We start from the raw sequence: 19546 nt of genomic DNA on the forward strand, positions 1-19546 counted from the left end.
TACCAGATGTGCATGATGTAACCCTGACTCTATAGGACTGATTCACTGACAAGACTTGTGTCAATTTTTTTTTTTTTTTTTTTAAAGAGAAGCTGAAGTTGGGAGGAGGGGAGTTAGATACTTTGATCCTCCCAAGTCCTTTGATGACTGATTGGGTGTGTGGCTGTCTGTGGGCATGTCAAGGAAAGTATTTTGAAGTCGAGAGGGAAAAGGCTAGTAACCGAGGGACTTGGAGTAGAGCTCTAATTAGATCATTGTATGAAAGAAGCAAACATTAAGCTGGCCCTTATTAGTTGGGGGAAGTCTTGACTCATAGCATGTACCGATGTTCTTGGAAGAAGGAATGCCAGGTCCGTGGTCAGCTGAGTCCTATTCACTTACGTGACTACCAGTACCACTAAGAGAGGTGGGTTGTAATGCCTCAGCCTCCTAGGGAAACACGATTCCTTTGCAATATTAATGAACTGTTAAGAGGTAGATTATACTTCTGCCTCCATTCACCCCTTCCTATGCCCTGCAGGTAATAGGAAATTATCTACAGGCACCTCCTTCATTTTGATCAAGTGAACCAACCTGTAGCAATTGGGGCAACTTCCACAGAAACGCTAACAATCAAAGCAAAACATAAACGTATCTCTCTGCTCACTTCCTTGACGTCAATATTTTTCAGAATTGTCAAGGTTTAGGATTCAAAAGAACATCCTGTTTTCTGAATATATCAAATTTAGAGAGATGTGAGCTACATATTACTATTACTTTGCCTTTAGAAGGTATTTCAATTTAATTAGATTTGTTTGAGCGAAAATAAATCTCTCATGCTTAAGCCTTTTAAATGAATGTGTTCCTTTGGGAACATTGTACTTCACAAGAAATAGATTACACTGAAGTTGCAGACCTCATTTCAGCACTGCATCATTAAATTAAGTCCTTAAAACCTGCTCCTTTGCCCAAAGTATTAAATTATTGGAGCATGATGTGTATTATTTTGTCCTGCTGAGAAAAAGATTAACAATTTATTCAGAAATATGTTTTCATTAGAGTGAAATTGTTTCCACGTGAGTTTCAGTCATCTTCCCTGTTCCCCAGCCTTGCTACCTTTCTCTTCTCTTCCTCTCTCCCACCTGCAAAACTGAAATGGTGGTTTGGAAAGTGAGCATCATTCTTCACGGGGGCTAGTGCCCAAGGTTCTTGGAAAGAGAAAATCTTCTACAGGGTCTTCTTTGAACAGGACCTGGTTACTCCTGTAACACACCGCCTCCCCTCCCCAAAGCTGTACTGTAGTACCTGTGGTTCCTAGAAAGAGACCTGCCATTTCTTCCCTGCCCATCTTTTCATAGACTTTCCCCTGGTCCTGGTGTTCTTCCTGCCACTCACCTCCCGCTGTGCCTGCTAAGTTTCTGTCTGCCTCAAGACCAGCCCACCCATCTCAAGAGACAGTCACTTCTTGCTTTATGCCGACATTCATCCTATGGCGGTGCAATTTTTTGTTTCTAAAACTGTGGTCACTTACTAGAGTACAGGATGCTTGAGTGCAGGAGCCATATCTGACTGAATAAAGTGATTCCTCTAAAGTGACGTTCAGAGAATCTGGTATCTGGAACATACCTGGTGCTCAATACATGGTAGCTCCGGTAATGATGGTAATGAAAATCCCTGTGTCCTCATCACTTGTACGGTGACTGTTGAATAAATGAGTAAATGGATGGAGATAACATATATCTATTATACTTTTTTGGAATATATTTCTGGGTCTGGGGTTTCTATTTTGTGAGGCCCTGTTAATTGGATTTAAAATTTCACAGGATTAAATAGGAGTTATTTTTCCTATGACTTTTTTTTTTTTCCCAACCTCAGATAAATACCTTTAGGAATGTTTCCTAATCATTAACAGGACGGGCTTTTGGACTCAGATTTGGCTATAAATACTGGCTCTTGATATGTTATATTAGTTAAATTCCTTAAACTCACTACACCTCAGCTTCTCCATCTGTGTAAATCAGGTGAAATAATGTATAAAAGACATGTGTATATATGCATGTGCCTTGTGTGTTATAAGCATTTATTAAATGATGTTATTATAAAGTAGTAATAAAATATCAATAGAGAAAAACAAACCTGAAATCACTTCACATCCCACCAGAGGTAACATCATTGTTGACATTTAGTAGATACAGAGCTTTCTTTAGACTCAGACAGAACTTTTACATAAATGAAAATAATGTGATCGATAACGTATTTTGTCATTTTTTCACTCAATAATTTTATCTTTTTATGGCAGTGGATCTAGGTCTGTGTCATCCTTCATCTCCTTTTAATGCCAAAGTTTTCCATTTATCAACATAACAATGCAAATGTAATAAACCTTTTGCTGATGAGTATAGGGTTTTTCTATTTTTTCTCTATTAAAAGTATAGCCATGATAGACATTTTGATCCCAGATTTTTAATCTTTTTAGGATAAATTTTTAGCAGTGAAATTGTTAGATAAAAAACTGTCAGATTAAAAATTGTTAGATTAAAAGAGGGGCATCTGGGTGGCTCAGTCAGTTAAATGTCTGACTCTTGATTTTTGGCTCAGGTCATGATCTCATGGTCATGAGATCAAGCCCTGTGTCAGGGTCTGCATTCAGCGGGGAGTCTGCTTAAGATTCTCCCTCTCCCTCTGCCCCTCCCCCACTCATGATTTCTCTCTCTCTCTCTCTCTCTCTCAAATAAATAAAATATTTTTTAAAAATTAACCTATAAAAAGATTCATCAGGGGCTCCTGGGTGGCTCAGTCATTAAGCATCTGCCTTCGGCTCAGGTCATGATCTCAGGGTCCTGGGATCGAGCCCCGCATCGGGCTCCGTGCTCAGAGGGAAGCCTGCATCTCCCTCTCCCACTCTCCCTGCTTGTGTTCCCTCTCTCACTGTGTCTCTTGCTGTTAAAAAATAAATAAAATCTTTAAAAAAAAAAAAGATTCATCAAGTTGTAAACACTTATTTGTGGGTTTTTTCCTGCATGTACGTTATACTTAATAAAAGCTTATTAAAGAAAAAAGTTAATCTGTAGATTCCAGTGTCATGAAACATAAAATATGGAATATGTTTAAAAATAGGAAGGAGGACTCTCAGATTTCATTATTGGAAGTTCCAGTTACCTGAATCCTGTCTCAGTTTTTTAATAATAATTTCTCAACTGTTCATAATAAATCCTTCTACTTGAATAAAAGTATGGGCAGTGGTGGTGGTGTTGAGTATTGTATTATAACATGATATTCAAACCTCGGGCAAATCTGTTTCTTGAACTAAATTTTAGTTTTTGTATAATTAAGATCTCTAATCCCAGCTTAAGTTAAATTAACTTTTGACTTCCAATTTGGTAAGTTTTTTGAATAGATTTAATTGAGTTACTCTCCAGCATAAGTTTATATTCATGTTCAGTTGAACTATGGAAAATTGAGTGATATTTTTCAATAATTAATTTTATTGAAACAAATCTCATTAAAGACCTCTTAAGTGAAAGCTTATGTAGTATAACAAAAGGATTTATATCCATTTACTTTTGCTAAATCTTGCTGTATTAACCCTAATTCTACAAACTATAAAATAATGCAATTAAGTATCCTATCTTTGTTACCTAAATATAGAGGGTTTACCTCAAAATAGTGTTTTCTTGATTTTTCCTCCTGCTCCAGTAGCAGAAACCAGCCCATGGAGGGAAATACGAATCACATAAAAAAAAAAAAAAAAACCATTATAATGTGATTTCTGAGTTTTATAGAAACAGAGGTTTATCATTTGAGGCTATTGTCTTCATTATCTGGACCTGCTATTATGTCCCTGAATGATACCTCATTGAACTAGAAATTCAGAACCTAGGAAAAGGTGAGCTAATTAACCGTGATAAAATACTAGTGTCTTTCTGGGGCCAGGAATCGCTGAGCTGAGATCGAAGTTACTGACCATGTGAAGGATCTCAGAAAACCCTTTTTGTCAGTATTCAGGAGAAGAAGCCAAACACAGATAAGAAAACCAGAATTGTAGCTCAAGAGCATAGAATGCTCCTTTGGACAGAAATTCTTTTTCCTTTGTCTTTTTCTCCTTTCTTTTCCTTCTGAATGCCACGGATAAGTTACTAAGTGTCGGAGAGAGCATAAGATTTAGGAGATAGGGAGAGGGATGTCACTTGAATATATAAGTTAATATTTAGAAATACGGGCGGAGATACTGTATGGGTGGAGACTTTTTGGTGGCCAAGAACAGAAATTAGGTCAAGGTAATTTAACCAAAAAAGGGATAATTTACTGTAGTAGTATGGGTGTCCCTCCCAGAGCTCGGAGATCAGGTTGCCTAGGAGCCTCAGGAATTCCCGTGCCTTCATCCACGTGGTGGAATATGGCCACCTCACAGAAGCTCAGAGAAGATGTAGAGAATCGTTACGAGTTTCTCTCAACATGCATAAGCTGAACTGTCCCAGAAGAAGTAGAGATATATGGTTATCCTTGAATAGAAGAGTTGTAGATCTCAGATTTTAAGATGATAGATAATTTAGGTGTAATGGGAACACCCAATCAGAACTAAGGATAGTTCTTCCCACCAATAAGAATACTGTCAAAAATAAGGACATATCTAAGTAATTTATTATTATTTTTATATATCATTGAGTCACCTCTGAAGGGAGAAACTTTGGGAAAGCCGCTTTTCTGCTTCTCAGTTTCCTGGAAGTAAATAGAAAATGATAATGTTTTTCTAATTTCTAGATAATCTGAATGATCACTCATATTCTATAATGATGGGAGCAGTGTTTGCCCCAAAATGAAATATTTTAATGGTTTTCCCTTGGCATGAGTCAGAAAAAAATTAAAATGGTGATCGATCTAATGAAAAAAAGTGTAATAGGTGTCTATTATTATTATTCAGGTTGTAGTTTGCACAAAGAGAAAAGTACAGTCTTAAGGGATTCCAGGTTGGATTTAGGACTTGAGAAGCCTAGCAGTCAACTATGGGGCATTTCCTCTTTGCATTGTGGTGAAATGCTTTGATTCTGACTTGTGTATCTCAGAGTTCTAGGACCTAAGATTGTAGGTTGCCAGCATCCTCCTGTTCCCGCTCAAGAGTTCATTTAACAGACATCTTTATAAAGATGACTTTCAAAATCATCTGATTTTTATGTACACCATACGGATGGGACCTCTAGGTGTGCCTTAGGATTATGAGCTTTTAAACAAATAGCTAAATCACCGAGGGCAAATTGCTTAAACTCTTGGAATTCCATAATACCCCAGTTGCTCTGAGAGTTAAATGAGATACTGTGCCTAAAGAGCTTAGCATAATGTTCGGCACAGAGCAAGCACTGGATAAATGGTAGATATCATTAATTAGAATTAACCTGAAAGACTTGCAGAGGGTGTAGAGTGCTTTCTTTTTTGCCTATGCTATACTTAGAGGATGTCCTACGTCTGGTGGTTAAAGAATAGTGCCCTCAGAGAACAGCAGCTTCTCAGAAATAGAAAAAGTGCCAGTCTAAAGTTAATTGTGCGTAAAATACATCATATTCTTTTTAATTACCTACTGAATTTTCTCTGGAGTGTGTTTCCTTTAGTGATGAAGAAATAGAAAAAACTGCTTATGCAGTTGGAAGCTATATGTACCTTTCATTTAGTGAAATTATTTTATATTAAGTAAGAGCTACAAAAACACAAAAGAGATCTTACTGTCTTGGAACTCAGAGGCTGTGAATGTGTTCTTTATGAGGTCAGAAGAGAGGCTTTGTCTTAGATTTTTTTTAAACCCGAGATCTGCATTTTCCTTTCTGATTTACTCCAGTGACATCAGGTTTCCCTCTCTCTTGAGTTTCTTGTTGTGCTCCCAGTCTTGGACTACGTAGCAGTATTTCTCCAGAAGCCTCCAAGCACTGGCGGGAGCCGCTACCATCCCCGTAAATGGCACGGTTGTTGGCACTGGAAAAAACATCCACAGCAAGCAAGCTGTTCTACCTTTCTATAGCCAGAGCCCCAGAGTATTCACAAACAGCACCAGGAAGGCGTAACTGTAGATTTACTCTTAGATAAATTAAAATTAATGACCCGCTTTCTTCATTTGGGCTGTAATTTTCCCCTCTTAGAATAAGAGGACCGTACATTTTATTCTATCCAAATGGAAGATCACAGCTAAAAAGCAGGCCTATCCATAAACATGAATTTTCTGTATGTTCAAGCTTTTGCTAATCAAAAAGACCTTAAAAAGGAAACACCTCAGTCCCTTTGAAGGCCTGAGCCCACCTCAGAGAAAGCCGACTAGCGGTTGATGAATGGAAGCACCGCTTCCGTTCGGGGCTCTGCGACCCAGTACATCCTCCCAAGCGCCGTTGTGGGCAAGCTTCTCAGGACAGACTGGCGAGTACCTGGTGGGGGACACAGTGCCTGCCCTTAAGAAGTTGAGCTCAGTTCAGTAAATGCCCTGTGCCTGCACTGATGCTCACCACCTAACAGTGATTGACTTTACCACGTAAGGTGAACTCTAAGTGCGATAGGAGAACATTTTTAAATCCAGTGCCACAGAATTCAAAGACAGGAAGATTTGATAGCTCTGCTTTCTGAAAGCACCGATCAGACACAGTGGGGAAGACATTCTCCAATAATTACCTGAACACCAGACATTGAATCAGGCATATTCCACATGTCATCTCATTTTAAAATTGTGATTTAAAGTTCCTTAATTATGTGGCGCCTGGGTGGCTCAGTCGGTTAAGCGTCTGCCTTCGGCTCGGGTCATAATCCCAGGGTCCTGGGATCAAGTCCCGCATTGCTTGTGCGCTCTCTCTCTCTCTCTCTTGCTCTCTCTCTCTCAAATAAATAAATAAAAATTTTTTAAAAAATCTTATAAAAAATAAAATTGTGATTTAAAGTTCCTTATTTATGAGGCACCTGGGTGGCTCAGTCAGTTAGGCATCTGCCTTCAGCTCAGGTCATGATCTCGGGGTCCTGGGATAGGGCCTGTGTCAGGCTCCCCGCTCAGTGGGGAGTCTGCTTCTCCCTCTGCCTCTGCCCTTCCCCACTGTTCATGCTCTCTCTCTCTCAAATGAAAATAAAATCATAAATAAATGAAACAAAGTTCCTCATTTATTGTTCAATATAATGAAAAAGATTGAGAAATATGGTTTGCAAAACAAAGTGATCATGACAGACATACTATTTTGTAACTAGGTTTTTGCTGCTTAGTACCTTTGGACATGTTCTATGTCATTAAGTATTTTTCACACTGCTCTTAATAATTACATGACTTACTTAACTATTTTTTGCCTTATAACTAAGGTAAGAAGATATAAATATGAGACAAATAAAACCATGAAAGTATTAGGAGAAAGTATAATTTAAAGGGTGGGCACTTTATATATATATATATATATATAAATATATATTTTAGGGCAGTGAAATTGAGAGGAAGATACAGAGATTTCCCATATGCTCCTTTTAGATTACCAACATCCCCCACCAGAGTGGTACGTTTGTTACAGTTGGCGCACTGACACATCGTCATCACCCAAGTCCAGAGCTTACATCGGGGTTCACTCTTGGTGGTGTACATTCCGTCGTATCAGACAGATGTATAATGGCATGTGTCCATCATTGTGGTATTCATCCAGAGGGTGGGCACATCTTTAAATACATGATATTAGGGGCACCTGGGTGACTCAGTCGGTTAGGCGCTGGGCTCATGATCCCAGGGTCCCACATTGGGTTCCCTGCTCAGCAGGGAGCCTGCTTCTCCTTCTGCCTCTCCCACTACCCCTGCTTGTGCTCTCTCTCTGTCAAATAAAAGAAATCTTTAAAAAAAAATAAAAAATAAACACATGATATTAAAAAGATACAAGCCTTAACAGAAAAGATGAGTAATTTTGAACATTGCCAAATTAAAAATTCTTTATGTATTAGAGTTATTATAAATAAAATTTAAAGGCACTGTCATGTAATTCTCACAACAGTTTTATGAAGTAGGTGCCCAGATTCCTTTTCAAGAAGAGAAAACTGAGGGGCGCCTGGGTGGCTCAGTCAGTTGAACACCAACTCTTGGTTTCAGCTCAGGTCATGATCTCAGGGTCCTGGGATGGAGCCCTATATGAGGCTCCACTCTCAGCATGGAGTCTGCTTGAGGGATTCTCTCCCTCCTTCCTTCTGCCGCTCCCCACCATACTCATGCATGCATGGGCACTTTCTCTCTCTCCCTCAAATAAGTAAATACATCTTAAAAGAGAGAGAGAGAAAAAAAACTGAGGCACAGAGAAATAGTGTGGAGATCAGTGGGTTTCTGGGAAGCTGATTATCTTGGTGAATACAAAAGCTGGTAGAATGAGGGGCATAGTGAGTAGGTGGTTCCAGTTTAATCTCTGTAGCAGGCTTTGAGGTGCATACCCGCTTTACCCCTTCAAGATGATGGATGAGCTTCATTTCAGACAACTCCATCCTTTGAAGTATTCATTTCCATACAATTTTCATTATGATGGCTATGACAAAAACCTTTTCCAGGTGTGTCTTCAAACAGAAAATTTCAGAGACATCAAGGACAGACAAATGCAAAGTACAAAAAGTGGATATCCCTTTTTACTATCCCTTAAATAGTAGAAAATTTCAAGGCCTCAGTTACATTGGGACAGTATAGATCATTAACTACTTATTAAAGAGACAGGAGGAGAAAAGCCAAAACTGTGTGAGCTATTATCAGTGGGATGAAATAAAAGATTGATTATAGCATAGTTTTTCAGTGGAAGAATCGGAAGTAAAAAAATTTAGAGTGTAAATGTTTTTAGAACATATTTAGGTGAATTCAATCAAGTTAAAAATCCCACCACATCTTGGATAAGAGCAGATAGCTCATTGATTGTGTATAGTAAAATGTTTCTCTGCAATTGATCTAAAATTTGATTTAAAATGGGTATATAATATTTACCTCCTCTGGAGTAACAAAATTTATGCTATGTAATATTGACATGTTTTCAGAGTCATGTTTAATGGGCCCTCCAGAACTCTGGTGAATACCACAGCTTGGTCTGTTTTCTACATCTTTTAGAAATCTGGAAAAGCGGTAGGAAATATATCTGCCATAAAGTTTTTGCACTTAGCTCAACTATTGCCCTCTTAAAGTTTAGCGGAAGAGTCAAGGACTGTATATTCTTTATTAACTGCATTCAAAACTGAATTTAAGAAATGTTAATAGCTGTTTAGAATTAGTATTTGAATCCATACTACAAAGACTATTAAGATTTTTAGCATTATAGAGTCCTACACGGACCCACTTAAAAATGAATGGACTTCATTGTTTAATTCCAAGTATATACCCATCGATTTGCATGAATGTACAAATAAGTACATGTATATTTTTATACAAAGTATACATATTGCATTTTTACAAGTGCATTTTATTTTTTCCCAAATAGATAAACAATCAGATCCTGTATGGAAGAAGTCACCAAAATGCATCTGCCATTATTAAGACCGCCCCATCAAAGGTCAAGCTGGTTTTCATCAGGTAAGATAGATACACGTCTGGTTTTCTAAAATCTAAGATCCCTTCTGAAGATATTATTTTGAAAGACTATCTTATCTTTGGTTTGTCTAACAAAATCACCGTATCCTAAAAATACCTTTTCCTTTTTTAACTGTCATTTTAAGGGAAGTATAGATTGTTTCAGTTATGAGGTTTTCTTGTTATTTACGTTTCATATGATGGACTTAGTGGTTGAGGCTACTATTTGTATTCAGTTTTTTAAATTTCTTCCCTTCCTGGACTGATCGTCAGCTCAGTAGAACCTTCTAGCTTCCCTTCCTCCTGTCACCACCATGTGGTATATTTACTGACTCATTAATATCTTCATCAAGGAATAGGCAGGAAAACAGAACCCAGGAACATTTTAGGAACTTCATAGTAAGAGTGCTGGTGAGAAATCCAGAGGGGAGCAGACGTGAGCTTTGCTGTCTAGAGTTGCGTGGTATGTTTGGGGTTCCACATTTTCCCTTACCCTCCCTGCTACCTGACTGCGTCCTTTTGGCATAAGTTAAGTCAGAACTAGGAATTCCCATTGGTGGTAGCTATTGTTGCCTCATCAGCAATGGAATGTTTGATTCCTTTTATTGGACTGAAGTGACTGATGAATCTGAATTATTATTAAGTGATGTAACTGACCCTGTACATTAACTGTCACTCTGTTTCTTTTCCTTCTGAGTCTCAGGTATCAGCTGTAAAACGAGAATAATAAAGCACCTACCTCATTCATTGTGGTATGTCAAAAATTTGAAATGTTGAACACACTCTCTCACATAAAGGCTGAAAGAGTGTCGGCTGGTATTTTGTGACAGTGATGATCATTCTTCTTCCTACTGTTACTGGTTACTTGTCATTAAGGCCTATCCATTCCCAGGGACCCCTGGGATTCAGGGTAGTTTTATTCCCAGATATGGGCACTGATGGAGGTGATTGACATACCCTTTCCCATGCCATCACTTCAGCTACAGGGTGTTGTTGCTGCTTAGCTCCTAAAGAAATCTTACATTAGTAACCTCTTCTCCCACGGAGGCACTTCCTGGATTTCCAGGTTTTTATTCTTGTTTCCACAGGGAGAATCCTTTCTCCTTCTTCTGTGTCTTTGTGTGTTAAGTCAACCTCCTCTGGCTCACTCACCTTGAGGTCCTCTGGCTCACTCACCTTGAAGTCCTCTGTTAGGCACCAATCTCCTTTTTGGGTTTTTCTGCCCTTCCTGTCACCAGAAGTTACGAAATTAGAGTTAGATGCTGAAAATGTGAACAAACTTGAGGAAAGGTCAACCACTCAAAGCGATGAAGGTGTCCATCGACAGAAATGCACGTCGGCTTGAACACTTGGCAGAGAGTCATGTGAGGGTTCCATGAGCAGGCACCCACAGCACTCAACCAGTATCTGCGCTTCATGCTCAGCATGTGGGGGCAACTTGCTGCAGGTGCTGTCCTTGATGTTGCTGTCACATCTTCACCCATACGGGGTCATCCCAATTTAAAGAGCAAAAAGAAAATTGAATGGGATACAAAGGAAACCATTAACGCAATTAAGTAATTGGGAAATAGAACACTCCTCTTTCAAGAAAGAAAGGTTACATGATTTGAAATTATTTAGAATACAGAAGAGAAAGCTGGGGAGAATTTTAATAATAGTAATGAAGCCCCATTAATTTAGTGTCTGATGATTTCAATTTTGATCATTCAGAGGAGATCAGAATCAAGGAAATAATTTGTTCAGTAAATTAATAGTGTAAGTATGATTGAGGATGCCACAGAATACTTACTTACTGGAAGGGATTTTAAGCAATTTAGTAGAAGTAGCAATGTACATTCAAAATATGCAATCGAATTATGAACCTTTCTTGCATGGTCGTTAAATTGTAGTGCCTAAACACATAGTCGGCATTCAGAAAGCTTTATTGAATAGATTTCCTTTCAGCTCCTTCTAAGCAATTCCAGATTATTTATTCTCCAAAGGCAAAAATCATAGTAGTTAGTTTGATTTATTTTGTGGACTTAAAGTTACATAGAAAAAAGATACATATAGATAAAAAATAATTTGTTATTTTAGAAAATTTCTCATACTTAAGTCCCTCTCCTCAGTACTTTCCCAAATAATCTAAGTTGGGAAAAGTTTCTGTAGCTTCCTCTGTAGGGAGAAAAAGAGATGTAGGTGTGATTTTTGAGTATGAGACATGAGACTGTAAAGGAAAACGAGTTTAAATTGAATCAAGACAGATGTACGCACTGCTAACAACCTTTTGTTTGATCCAGTAGATATGTATGTGGTAACTTGTGTGCCAACATTTTATTAATGCTTCAGTTTCCATAAGGGAAGGAACTACTCATCTGACTGAGAGCTTGAGAGGTCTTACCTAAGTGACAAATTCTTTTCTAAGCAAGCCTGAGGTTCACCTTATCTCATGAAACCTGGCTCTAGAATACTCCAAGTGTGTGAGCTTGTTCAGTTTCCTGATCTGCAGTATGCGGGTGATATAGCTATCTCAGGGTGCCTGGGTGGCTCAGTCAGTTAAGCAGTCAGCTCTTGATTTCAGCTCAAGTCATGATCTTAGGGTCCTGGGATCAATCCCCACGTCTGGCTCTGAGCTCAGTGGGGGTCTGCTTGAGGATTCTCTCTCTCCCTCTGCCCCTCCCCCTGCTCACGTGCTCGCTCTCTTTCTCTCAAATGAATAAACCTTTTTTTTAAAAAAAAGTCAAGTGTTTAGGGCTCCTGGGTGGCTCAGTTGGTTAAGCGACTGCCTTCGGCTCAGGTCATGATCCTGGAGTCGGGATCGAGTCCCGCACGTGCTCCCTGCTCGGCGGGGAGTCTGCTTCTCCCTCTGACCCTCCTCCCTCTCATGCTCTCTGTCTCTCATTCTCTCTCAAATAAATAAATAAAATCTTAAAAAAAAAAAAAGTCAAGTGTTTAAATATATATATATATAGCTGTCTCATAGATTGTCTAATGTCTTAATATGTATAAATTGCCTGGTGATGTGGGCTCAGCAATGTTCACGCTATGGTAATGAAGATGATGGTGTGGTGGCAGGAAAAGGGAGGCAGAGAGAGAAAGGAGGTAAAAGAAGTTAGGGAGAAGGAAAGAGGAGGAAAAAGATGAACCACTCCTTCATATATATTTTGTCTCATTCCAGAATCTTGAATATTTTTTTTAAGTGAAGCACATTCACAGTTTAAGAATTTTAATTAACATCATAATGATTAAACACTAGAAGAGATAGAACACTGGATATTGTATATAAGTGATAAATCACTGAATTCTCCTGAAACCAATATTGCACTGTATGTTCACTAACTAGAATTTAAATAAAAATTTTTAAAAATCACTATAAGAGATAGCTACAGATACTATATAAAACCATTTCCAATAAATGTTAGAAAAAGAGACATGGGCATAGCCTGCCTAAAACATGTCTTTTAGTTTTGTGTCTACCACTGCTTCTCCCCCTCCTCCCTTTTTTTTTTTTTTTTTTTAAAAAGCTCTACACCCCACGTGGGCCTTGAGCTCAGGGCCTGGACAGCCCAAAAGCTGCATGCTCCACCAACTGAGCCAGACAGGCACCCGTCCCCCTCCTCCTTTTAAATGATGACCTGATACTCTTAACGAGGAGTAGAATACCACTTAATGAAAGAATGTATAAAGAGAAATCTAATTAATGTGAATTAATCCCCATGTCAATAAAATATATTATAATGTTACTGGGGTAAGTAACATCAAATAGTGTCAGAATTTAAAACACTTAAGGAAATCAAAAAAAGAAAATATTTTATGCTCCTCTGCTTTGTACATCACCAGTGGGTTATAGTGGGAGATTGGTGACCTATTTATGTGTAGTAACCTGTGCATTTTATTTTATTTTTTAAAGATTCCACTTATTTGACAGAGGGAGAGAGCACAAGCAGGGTGAATGGCAGACAGAGGGAGAGAGAAAAGCAGGCTCTCCGCTGAGCATGGAGCCCTACTCGGGGCTCAATCCCAGGACCTTGAGATCATGACCTGAGCCGAAGGCAGACACTTAGCCAACCGAGCCACCCAGGCGCCCATAATCTGTGCATTTTAGGTGCTGTCCAACATACCATTCTTTCTCCTTCAGGCTGATTATCTAGTTCATCACTCCTTTAGATACACCTCTGCCTATAGGTTACCTCTTTCAGACTATTGGTCTGAGAACCCTAGTTGTGCCTATTTTAGATCCAAATCCTAAAGCAGTTAGATACTGGTTTGCTATCAGGTTTCAGGAAGTTAACACTTAAATCATAGCACAGCAGGTGCAATTACACTTTTCTTTTAAGATGCATAACTTATGCTGTATAATGTGACTTTAAACTTCTATTTGCTGATACTTCCTTCCTTAGTTGAAATTACTGATTCTCTGTGCATTTCCATCATAGAGATATTGTTGGCTTCTATACCTCAGCGGCTCTTTTCCAGATTTATTGACAATCGAGATAAAAATGGGAACTGGCCGCAGATTTGGGAATATGATTAGCAGTGATCACGGAAAGCTGTTAAAATGTGCTGCAGGCAACATTTTAATTAACGGGGGCCTTTAGTCTATAGTAATGTACATTTGTGTGATCACGTCCTTGTCATATTCTTTTTTTTTTTTTTTTTAAGATTTTATTTATTTGAGACAGAGAGAATGAGAGACAGAGAGCATGAGAGGGAGGAGGGTCAGAGGGAGAAGCAGACTCCCTGCTGAGCAGGGAGCCCGATGCGGGACTCGATCCCGGGACTCCAGGATCATGACCTGAGCCGAAGGCAGTCACTTAACCAACTGAGCCACCCAGGCGCCCTTGTCATATTCTTTTAACACTTGTATTTATTCATATACTAACTGATCTGTAATTCACAGAAGGTCTGTGAGTCATTAGTGAAAATTAGCAAGTTGCTGCTCTGTGTACATGACTTACCTGATCACTTTTTCCTCCCCCTTTGTCCGCACATGAGATTTTGGACAATCTGGTAATCACATACTTGTGTCTGTAACACATCTGAACTTCGGCATACTAAATTATTCTACAGTGGATAATCCAGGTGTATTTTACAATCTTGAGTTCTTACTATGTAGCACACATTCAATTCTGTGGATTTTCCCCTTCGACCTTATCCCCGCTACATAAGCACTATAATTTTAGGTACAGGAGGAGAGCTATATTAATACAGGAAAGAACGAATTGCTGTGTTTGGCAGTGCAGGGATCCAAGGAGATTAATGATGTTGCCTGCAGCTCTTGTCATACCTTCCCCCACTATCGAAAATTAAATGTCATGTAGAACAACTCACTCTCCATTACTTAATTACACGTGGAAAATGTGTACTGTATAAAAACTCCTGGGGCTAGAGGAGGCTAAGTGAAACTGAACCCCATGGAAAGATTTAGTACTGGCTGTCAAGCCTTACTGAGTCAAAGTGGACTCACCATGGGAGGCACCATACAGTATCGATTGAACATATGTCTTGTAATTAAAAATATAGTGTGGCCCGTTATCCTCTGGCCATATCCCTAAAAGATGATATGACTTGAAATTAATGTGAATGTCAGAGTCATCTGTGGGAGAAGTCCATCCGAAGAAGCAAATTGAATGCCTGTTTTAAAAATCCTTATTGTGCTCTCAATTCTTTCTGTCTAAATAAAAAGGGAAAAAAGATTGTGGGAATAAACATGAGTTTTACTTCCATAAAGACCTATTCATGCATTTATTCAACAAGTATTTGTGGAGTGCCTACCTGTGCTGGAGCTGTGGAGTCAGTGATACAAAGAACACAAGCTGTGCCTTGAAGGAGGAGGCAGAGAGTAAGCAATCTGGTACCTCATCCAAGGATAAAGGTGCTATGATACTTCAAGAACATATGAGAGACACAATTAACATAATCTTTGCAGCCTTGGGGAAGGTATTACAGAGAAAGATGCTAGAGCTCAGACCTGAAGGCTAAGTAAACAAAATTGTAGTATGTACAGAAACCCAGAAGTTTCTGAAATTGGATATTATACCCAGGGTATCTGAACATTTGCTTCTAGGAGAAAAGCAGTCCTTCTTTAGGAAAGTGTCATTGTAGGGCGCCTGGGTGGCCCAGTCGTTAAGCATCTGCCTTCGGCTCGGGTCATAATCTCAGGGTCCTGGGATCGAGCCCCGCATCGGGCTCCCTGCTCCGCGGGAAGCCTGCTTCTCCCTCTCCCACTCCCCCTGCTTGTGTCCCTCTCTCGCTGTGTCTCTCTAGGTCAAATAAATAAATAAAACCTTTTTTAAAAAGTTATAAAATAAAATTTAAAAAAGGAAAATGTCATCGGATGAGTATAGCTGTGTACATCGGCCACTTTGAAATCTGTGAGGAAGCATCCTTCTGACTCTCTTGGGCCATTAAGGAAATTTAAGGGTGCAATACAATATCATCCATGGGATATATGACACGTTTTGAGGAAGAGGCCTGTCATTAACATCGAGTTCTTACTAGGAATTGCGGGAGAAAGAAAGCTACACTTTTCAATTTCAGGGCTCTTCTGTTTCTCCATTTAGTTGGGGCACTTGGTAGACCATAGGAGTCTCTCAAGTGCTCTGAAATGCTGACTCTTGCTTAATTTCTTCAGTACTTGTCTCCTGTACTATCCATATTAAAGAGTAGTTTTATTAATCTTATAAGCCTTTTAGTTCCAGGACAAGGTGGAATTGGAGTGTTTCGATCTTTTGTCAAGACAGTGGAATTTATGCATCCAAATAAGAAGCATTGTTCCCTTGGACCTACTGTGGTCACCTGGGGAAGCTGTACATTTAATCCATTACAGTTCCATTGCGTCATACATTTCTGAAATCATCTTGAAAGCCTATGGCATATTCTTTTGAATAGCCACAGGAGCCAAGTTTTCCCTTTTTTGAAGGTAGTTGCAGCTAGTCAATGTGAAGTGACCCCAAACTTTGCAGGATCATCATAAATCCAGTGCATTCAGTGTATTAGGTAAAGTGTTGCTACCGAACTTTCTTGCATGACCTGTAAAATAGCTTACAAAATCATTTTTATTTCATGGACAGAATTGGTAATTTTTTCTTTGCTACCCCCTTCCTTAACATAGTACTAGCTTGGGGGAATTAAAACTATATTTGTTTGATTTCTTTTAGCACTCAGAAACACCTAATTGTGTCTGGTTACAGAGATGAAGTGGGCAGTTTTCTCTTTTCTTCATTTTTGTTTTTTTGTTTTGTTGGCTGATCAGTATTTATACTCCTATCATCATATAATGTCTATTTCCTTAAGTAGACCTTCTTCTCCACACATACACACACACACACACACACACACAGTGTATGTACTATGGTAGAACAGTAGAAGCAGTACATCTAGATGCCTCTCTCCCTCTGTGGAAGCTGAAGAAGCCATGTATTTCACTGCTGAGATGTGGCCAGGGGTTGGTCATGTGACCTAACCTTGGGCAGTATGATACTTAGCTTAGAATAGGAAGCAAGTAACATGAGTGATTTTATATGAATGGTGTTTATTCATGAAACCACAGGGCCTTAATCGGAGGTTCCTGCTATGACATCATTCTGTTTTCCTGCTTCCTTGTCCTCTGGAGGTCTCTTAGTTTCTGTATGTTCCAAGTCCAATCATGTTGCCTGCCTGTGTTTTGTGAGATCCCAGTTTCCCTTTTAATAAATTCCCATTTGCTTTAGTTGGTCCAAATTCATTTCTCTTGCTTGCTGCCAAAGAATCCTAATGAATGGGAAGTGTGATAAAAGTGAGCTATCTGGGGGCGCCTGGATGGCTCAGACGGTTAAGCGTCTGCCTTCGGCTCAGGTCATGATCCCAGCCTGCTTCTCCCTCTCCCTCTGCCTGCCACTCCCCCTGCTTGTACTCTCTCTCTCTCTCCCCCCCTCTCTGTCAAATAAATAAAATCTTTAAAAAAAAAAAAAAAAAGGTGAGCTCTCTGAACAAATCATGAGCAACCAGAGTAAGATATTTGGTTCCTTCTGCACATTTTCTTATCACCTGTAGGTTTTTAGCCTTGTTTCTGAGAAGTTTTTATCCTTCAAACTTTTTTATCAAGCACAAGACCCCTGAACAGGTCTCTACTGAGGATCTCCAGTGTGACACATTTCTATTGCCAGACCATTCACTGGCTCTTGAAATGAGGTTGCCATGATTATCTCAAAGGAATTAGGCAGGATTTATCCTGGATTTATACCTGGGGTGGGGGGAAGTCACCTTTCCCCAGAACATGGCCTTATGGCGAGGGCTGGAAATCTGAACATTAGGCCTTTGCCAGCCAGAATAAGGAGCAGGTGGCTGAGGGCATCTACTACGTTATCTTTCAGTAAGAACCTCTGTGAGAAACTCAGTCGGCTAAGTCATCCACCTATCCAGTCCTATGCTCCCCACATCAACCCTTCCGCCAACCTGCAGTGCCAAGTATTTCATGAGCCACCTTTTCCTCTGCACAACTGGCAATAATTATTTAGAACTTGCCTGGGGCCACCTTTGTGAAATGTGGGTCTGGATGCTGAGTTATTCCCAACAGCCCTCATTAGTGATTGGCATTGTTTGGAAGGGCAAGTAAATAAAGTTCATAATTCTATCGTTGGTCATTTATTTCAGATTCAGCATATTGCTATTTTGGTGGTTTCATCCAGCTGGAAATTGAAAACTATTCAGTCTGTTCATAGAGTTAGAAATATCTCCTGGAATCTTTTCAGAAAGGAGTTTTGCTCCCACTGAAATATAATGATGTCCTTCGTTTTATATGTGACTTCTGGTTCGTTTATATTGAACTTTCCTAGCCAAATGTTAATTCAGTGTCGTGTCCCGATTAATATAACAAATGTAGAGTTTATTTTTCCTATCCTCAAGTGTCTTACATCACTATATTTAGTACAATCAGAAAATAATATCTAGGCCTGTTTAGCTGTATTCATGTGTTCCTCATTTATTCATCGTGTGTGTGTGTGTGTGTGTGTGTGTGTGTTTAAACAATGTGCTAGGCACTAGATTGTAGTTGTAATCATTTTAGAACAGGTTTCAAAACAAAATGAAATCTACCTACTCAGCTATCCAGGCTGAATTCAGGCACATAACTTCTGTTTTGGATATAGTGCTGTTTTGTTGGCATAAAATAAGATCCTATGGGTTTAATGAAAGTGAATTTCCAAGTGGCAGGATCCACAGCAATCCAGAGACAATAGTGATATTTAAGTGATAGTCTTAAGTATTTCAAATATATTCTCATCACACTTGCACTTTTTTTTTGGTCTCGTGTAATTTTTTAAAATTGTGAAATCTGTATAACATGAAATCTACCCTCTTAACCATTTTTAAGTGTACACTTCAGTGGCATTTAGTATATTCATGTTGTTGTACAACCACAACCACTATCCATCTCCAGATGGATAAAAATCTGTACCTGGTAATAAAAAAATAATAACTCCCCATTCTCCCTCCTCCACCCACAGCCCCTGGCAACTATCAGTGTACTTTTCTGTCTCTGTATTTAACTATACTGGGTATCTTATAAAAGTGGAATTATACAGCATTTGTCCTTCTGTTACTGGCTTATTTCTTTCGCCGTAATATTTTCAAGGTTCATGCATGCTGTAGCGTGTCAGAACTTCCTTTTTAATGCTGAATAATATTCCATTGTTTGTATATACATGTATTTATCCATTCACGTGTCTTGGGACACTTGGGTTGCTTCTGCCTTTAGATTATTGTGAATAGCGCTACTATGAGCATGAGAGTACAAATGACTTCAAGACTCTACTCTTGTTTCTTTTGGATATATACCTAGAAGTAGAATTGCTAAATCATATAATTATTCTATTTTTAATTTTCTGAGGAGCCTTCATACTGTTTTCCATAGCAGCCATAACATATGACATCCTACCAGCAGTGGACAAGGGTTCCAATTTCTTCACAACCTCACCAACACTTGTTATTTTTGGGTTTTTTGATAGTAGTCATCGTATTGGGTATGAAGTGGTATCTTATTGTGTTTTTTTTTTTGATTTGCATTTATCTGCTGATTAGTGCTGT

General features: G+C 39.0%; 1 protein-coding gene across 1 annotated transcript in view; it reads left to right on the forward strand.

Annotated features, from left to right (window-relative positions):
* Positions 1 to 19546, forward strand: part of PATJ (PATJ crumbs cell polarity complex component) — a 350706-nt gene that overhangs the window by 219743 nt on the left and 111417 nt on the right. The window contains exon 29 of the mRNA XM_044914529.1: positions 9414 to 9505. Coding sequence (XP_044770464.1) covers positions 9414 to 9505 — 92 coding nt within the window. The remainder of the gene's footprint in view (positions 1 to 9413; positions 9506 to 19546) is intronic.

The sequence above is a fragment of the Neomonachus schauinslandi genome, chromosome 4, assembly GCF_002201575.2.
Source record: "Neomonachus schauinslandi chromosome 4, ASM220157v2, whole genome shotgun sequence".
NCBI lineage: Eukaryota > Metazoa > Chordata > Mammalia > Carnivora > Phocidae > Neomonachus > Neomonachus schauinslandi.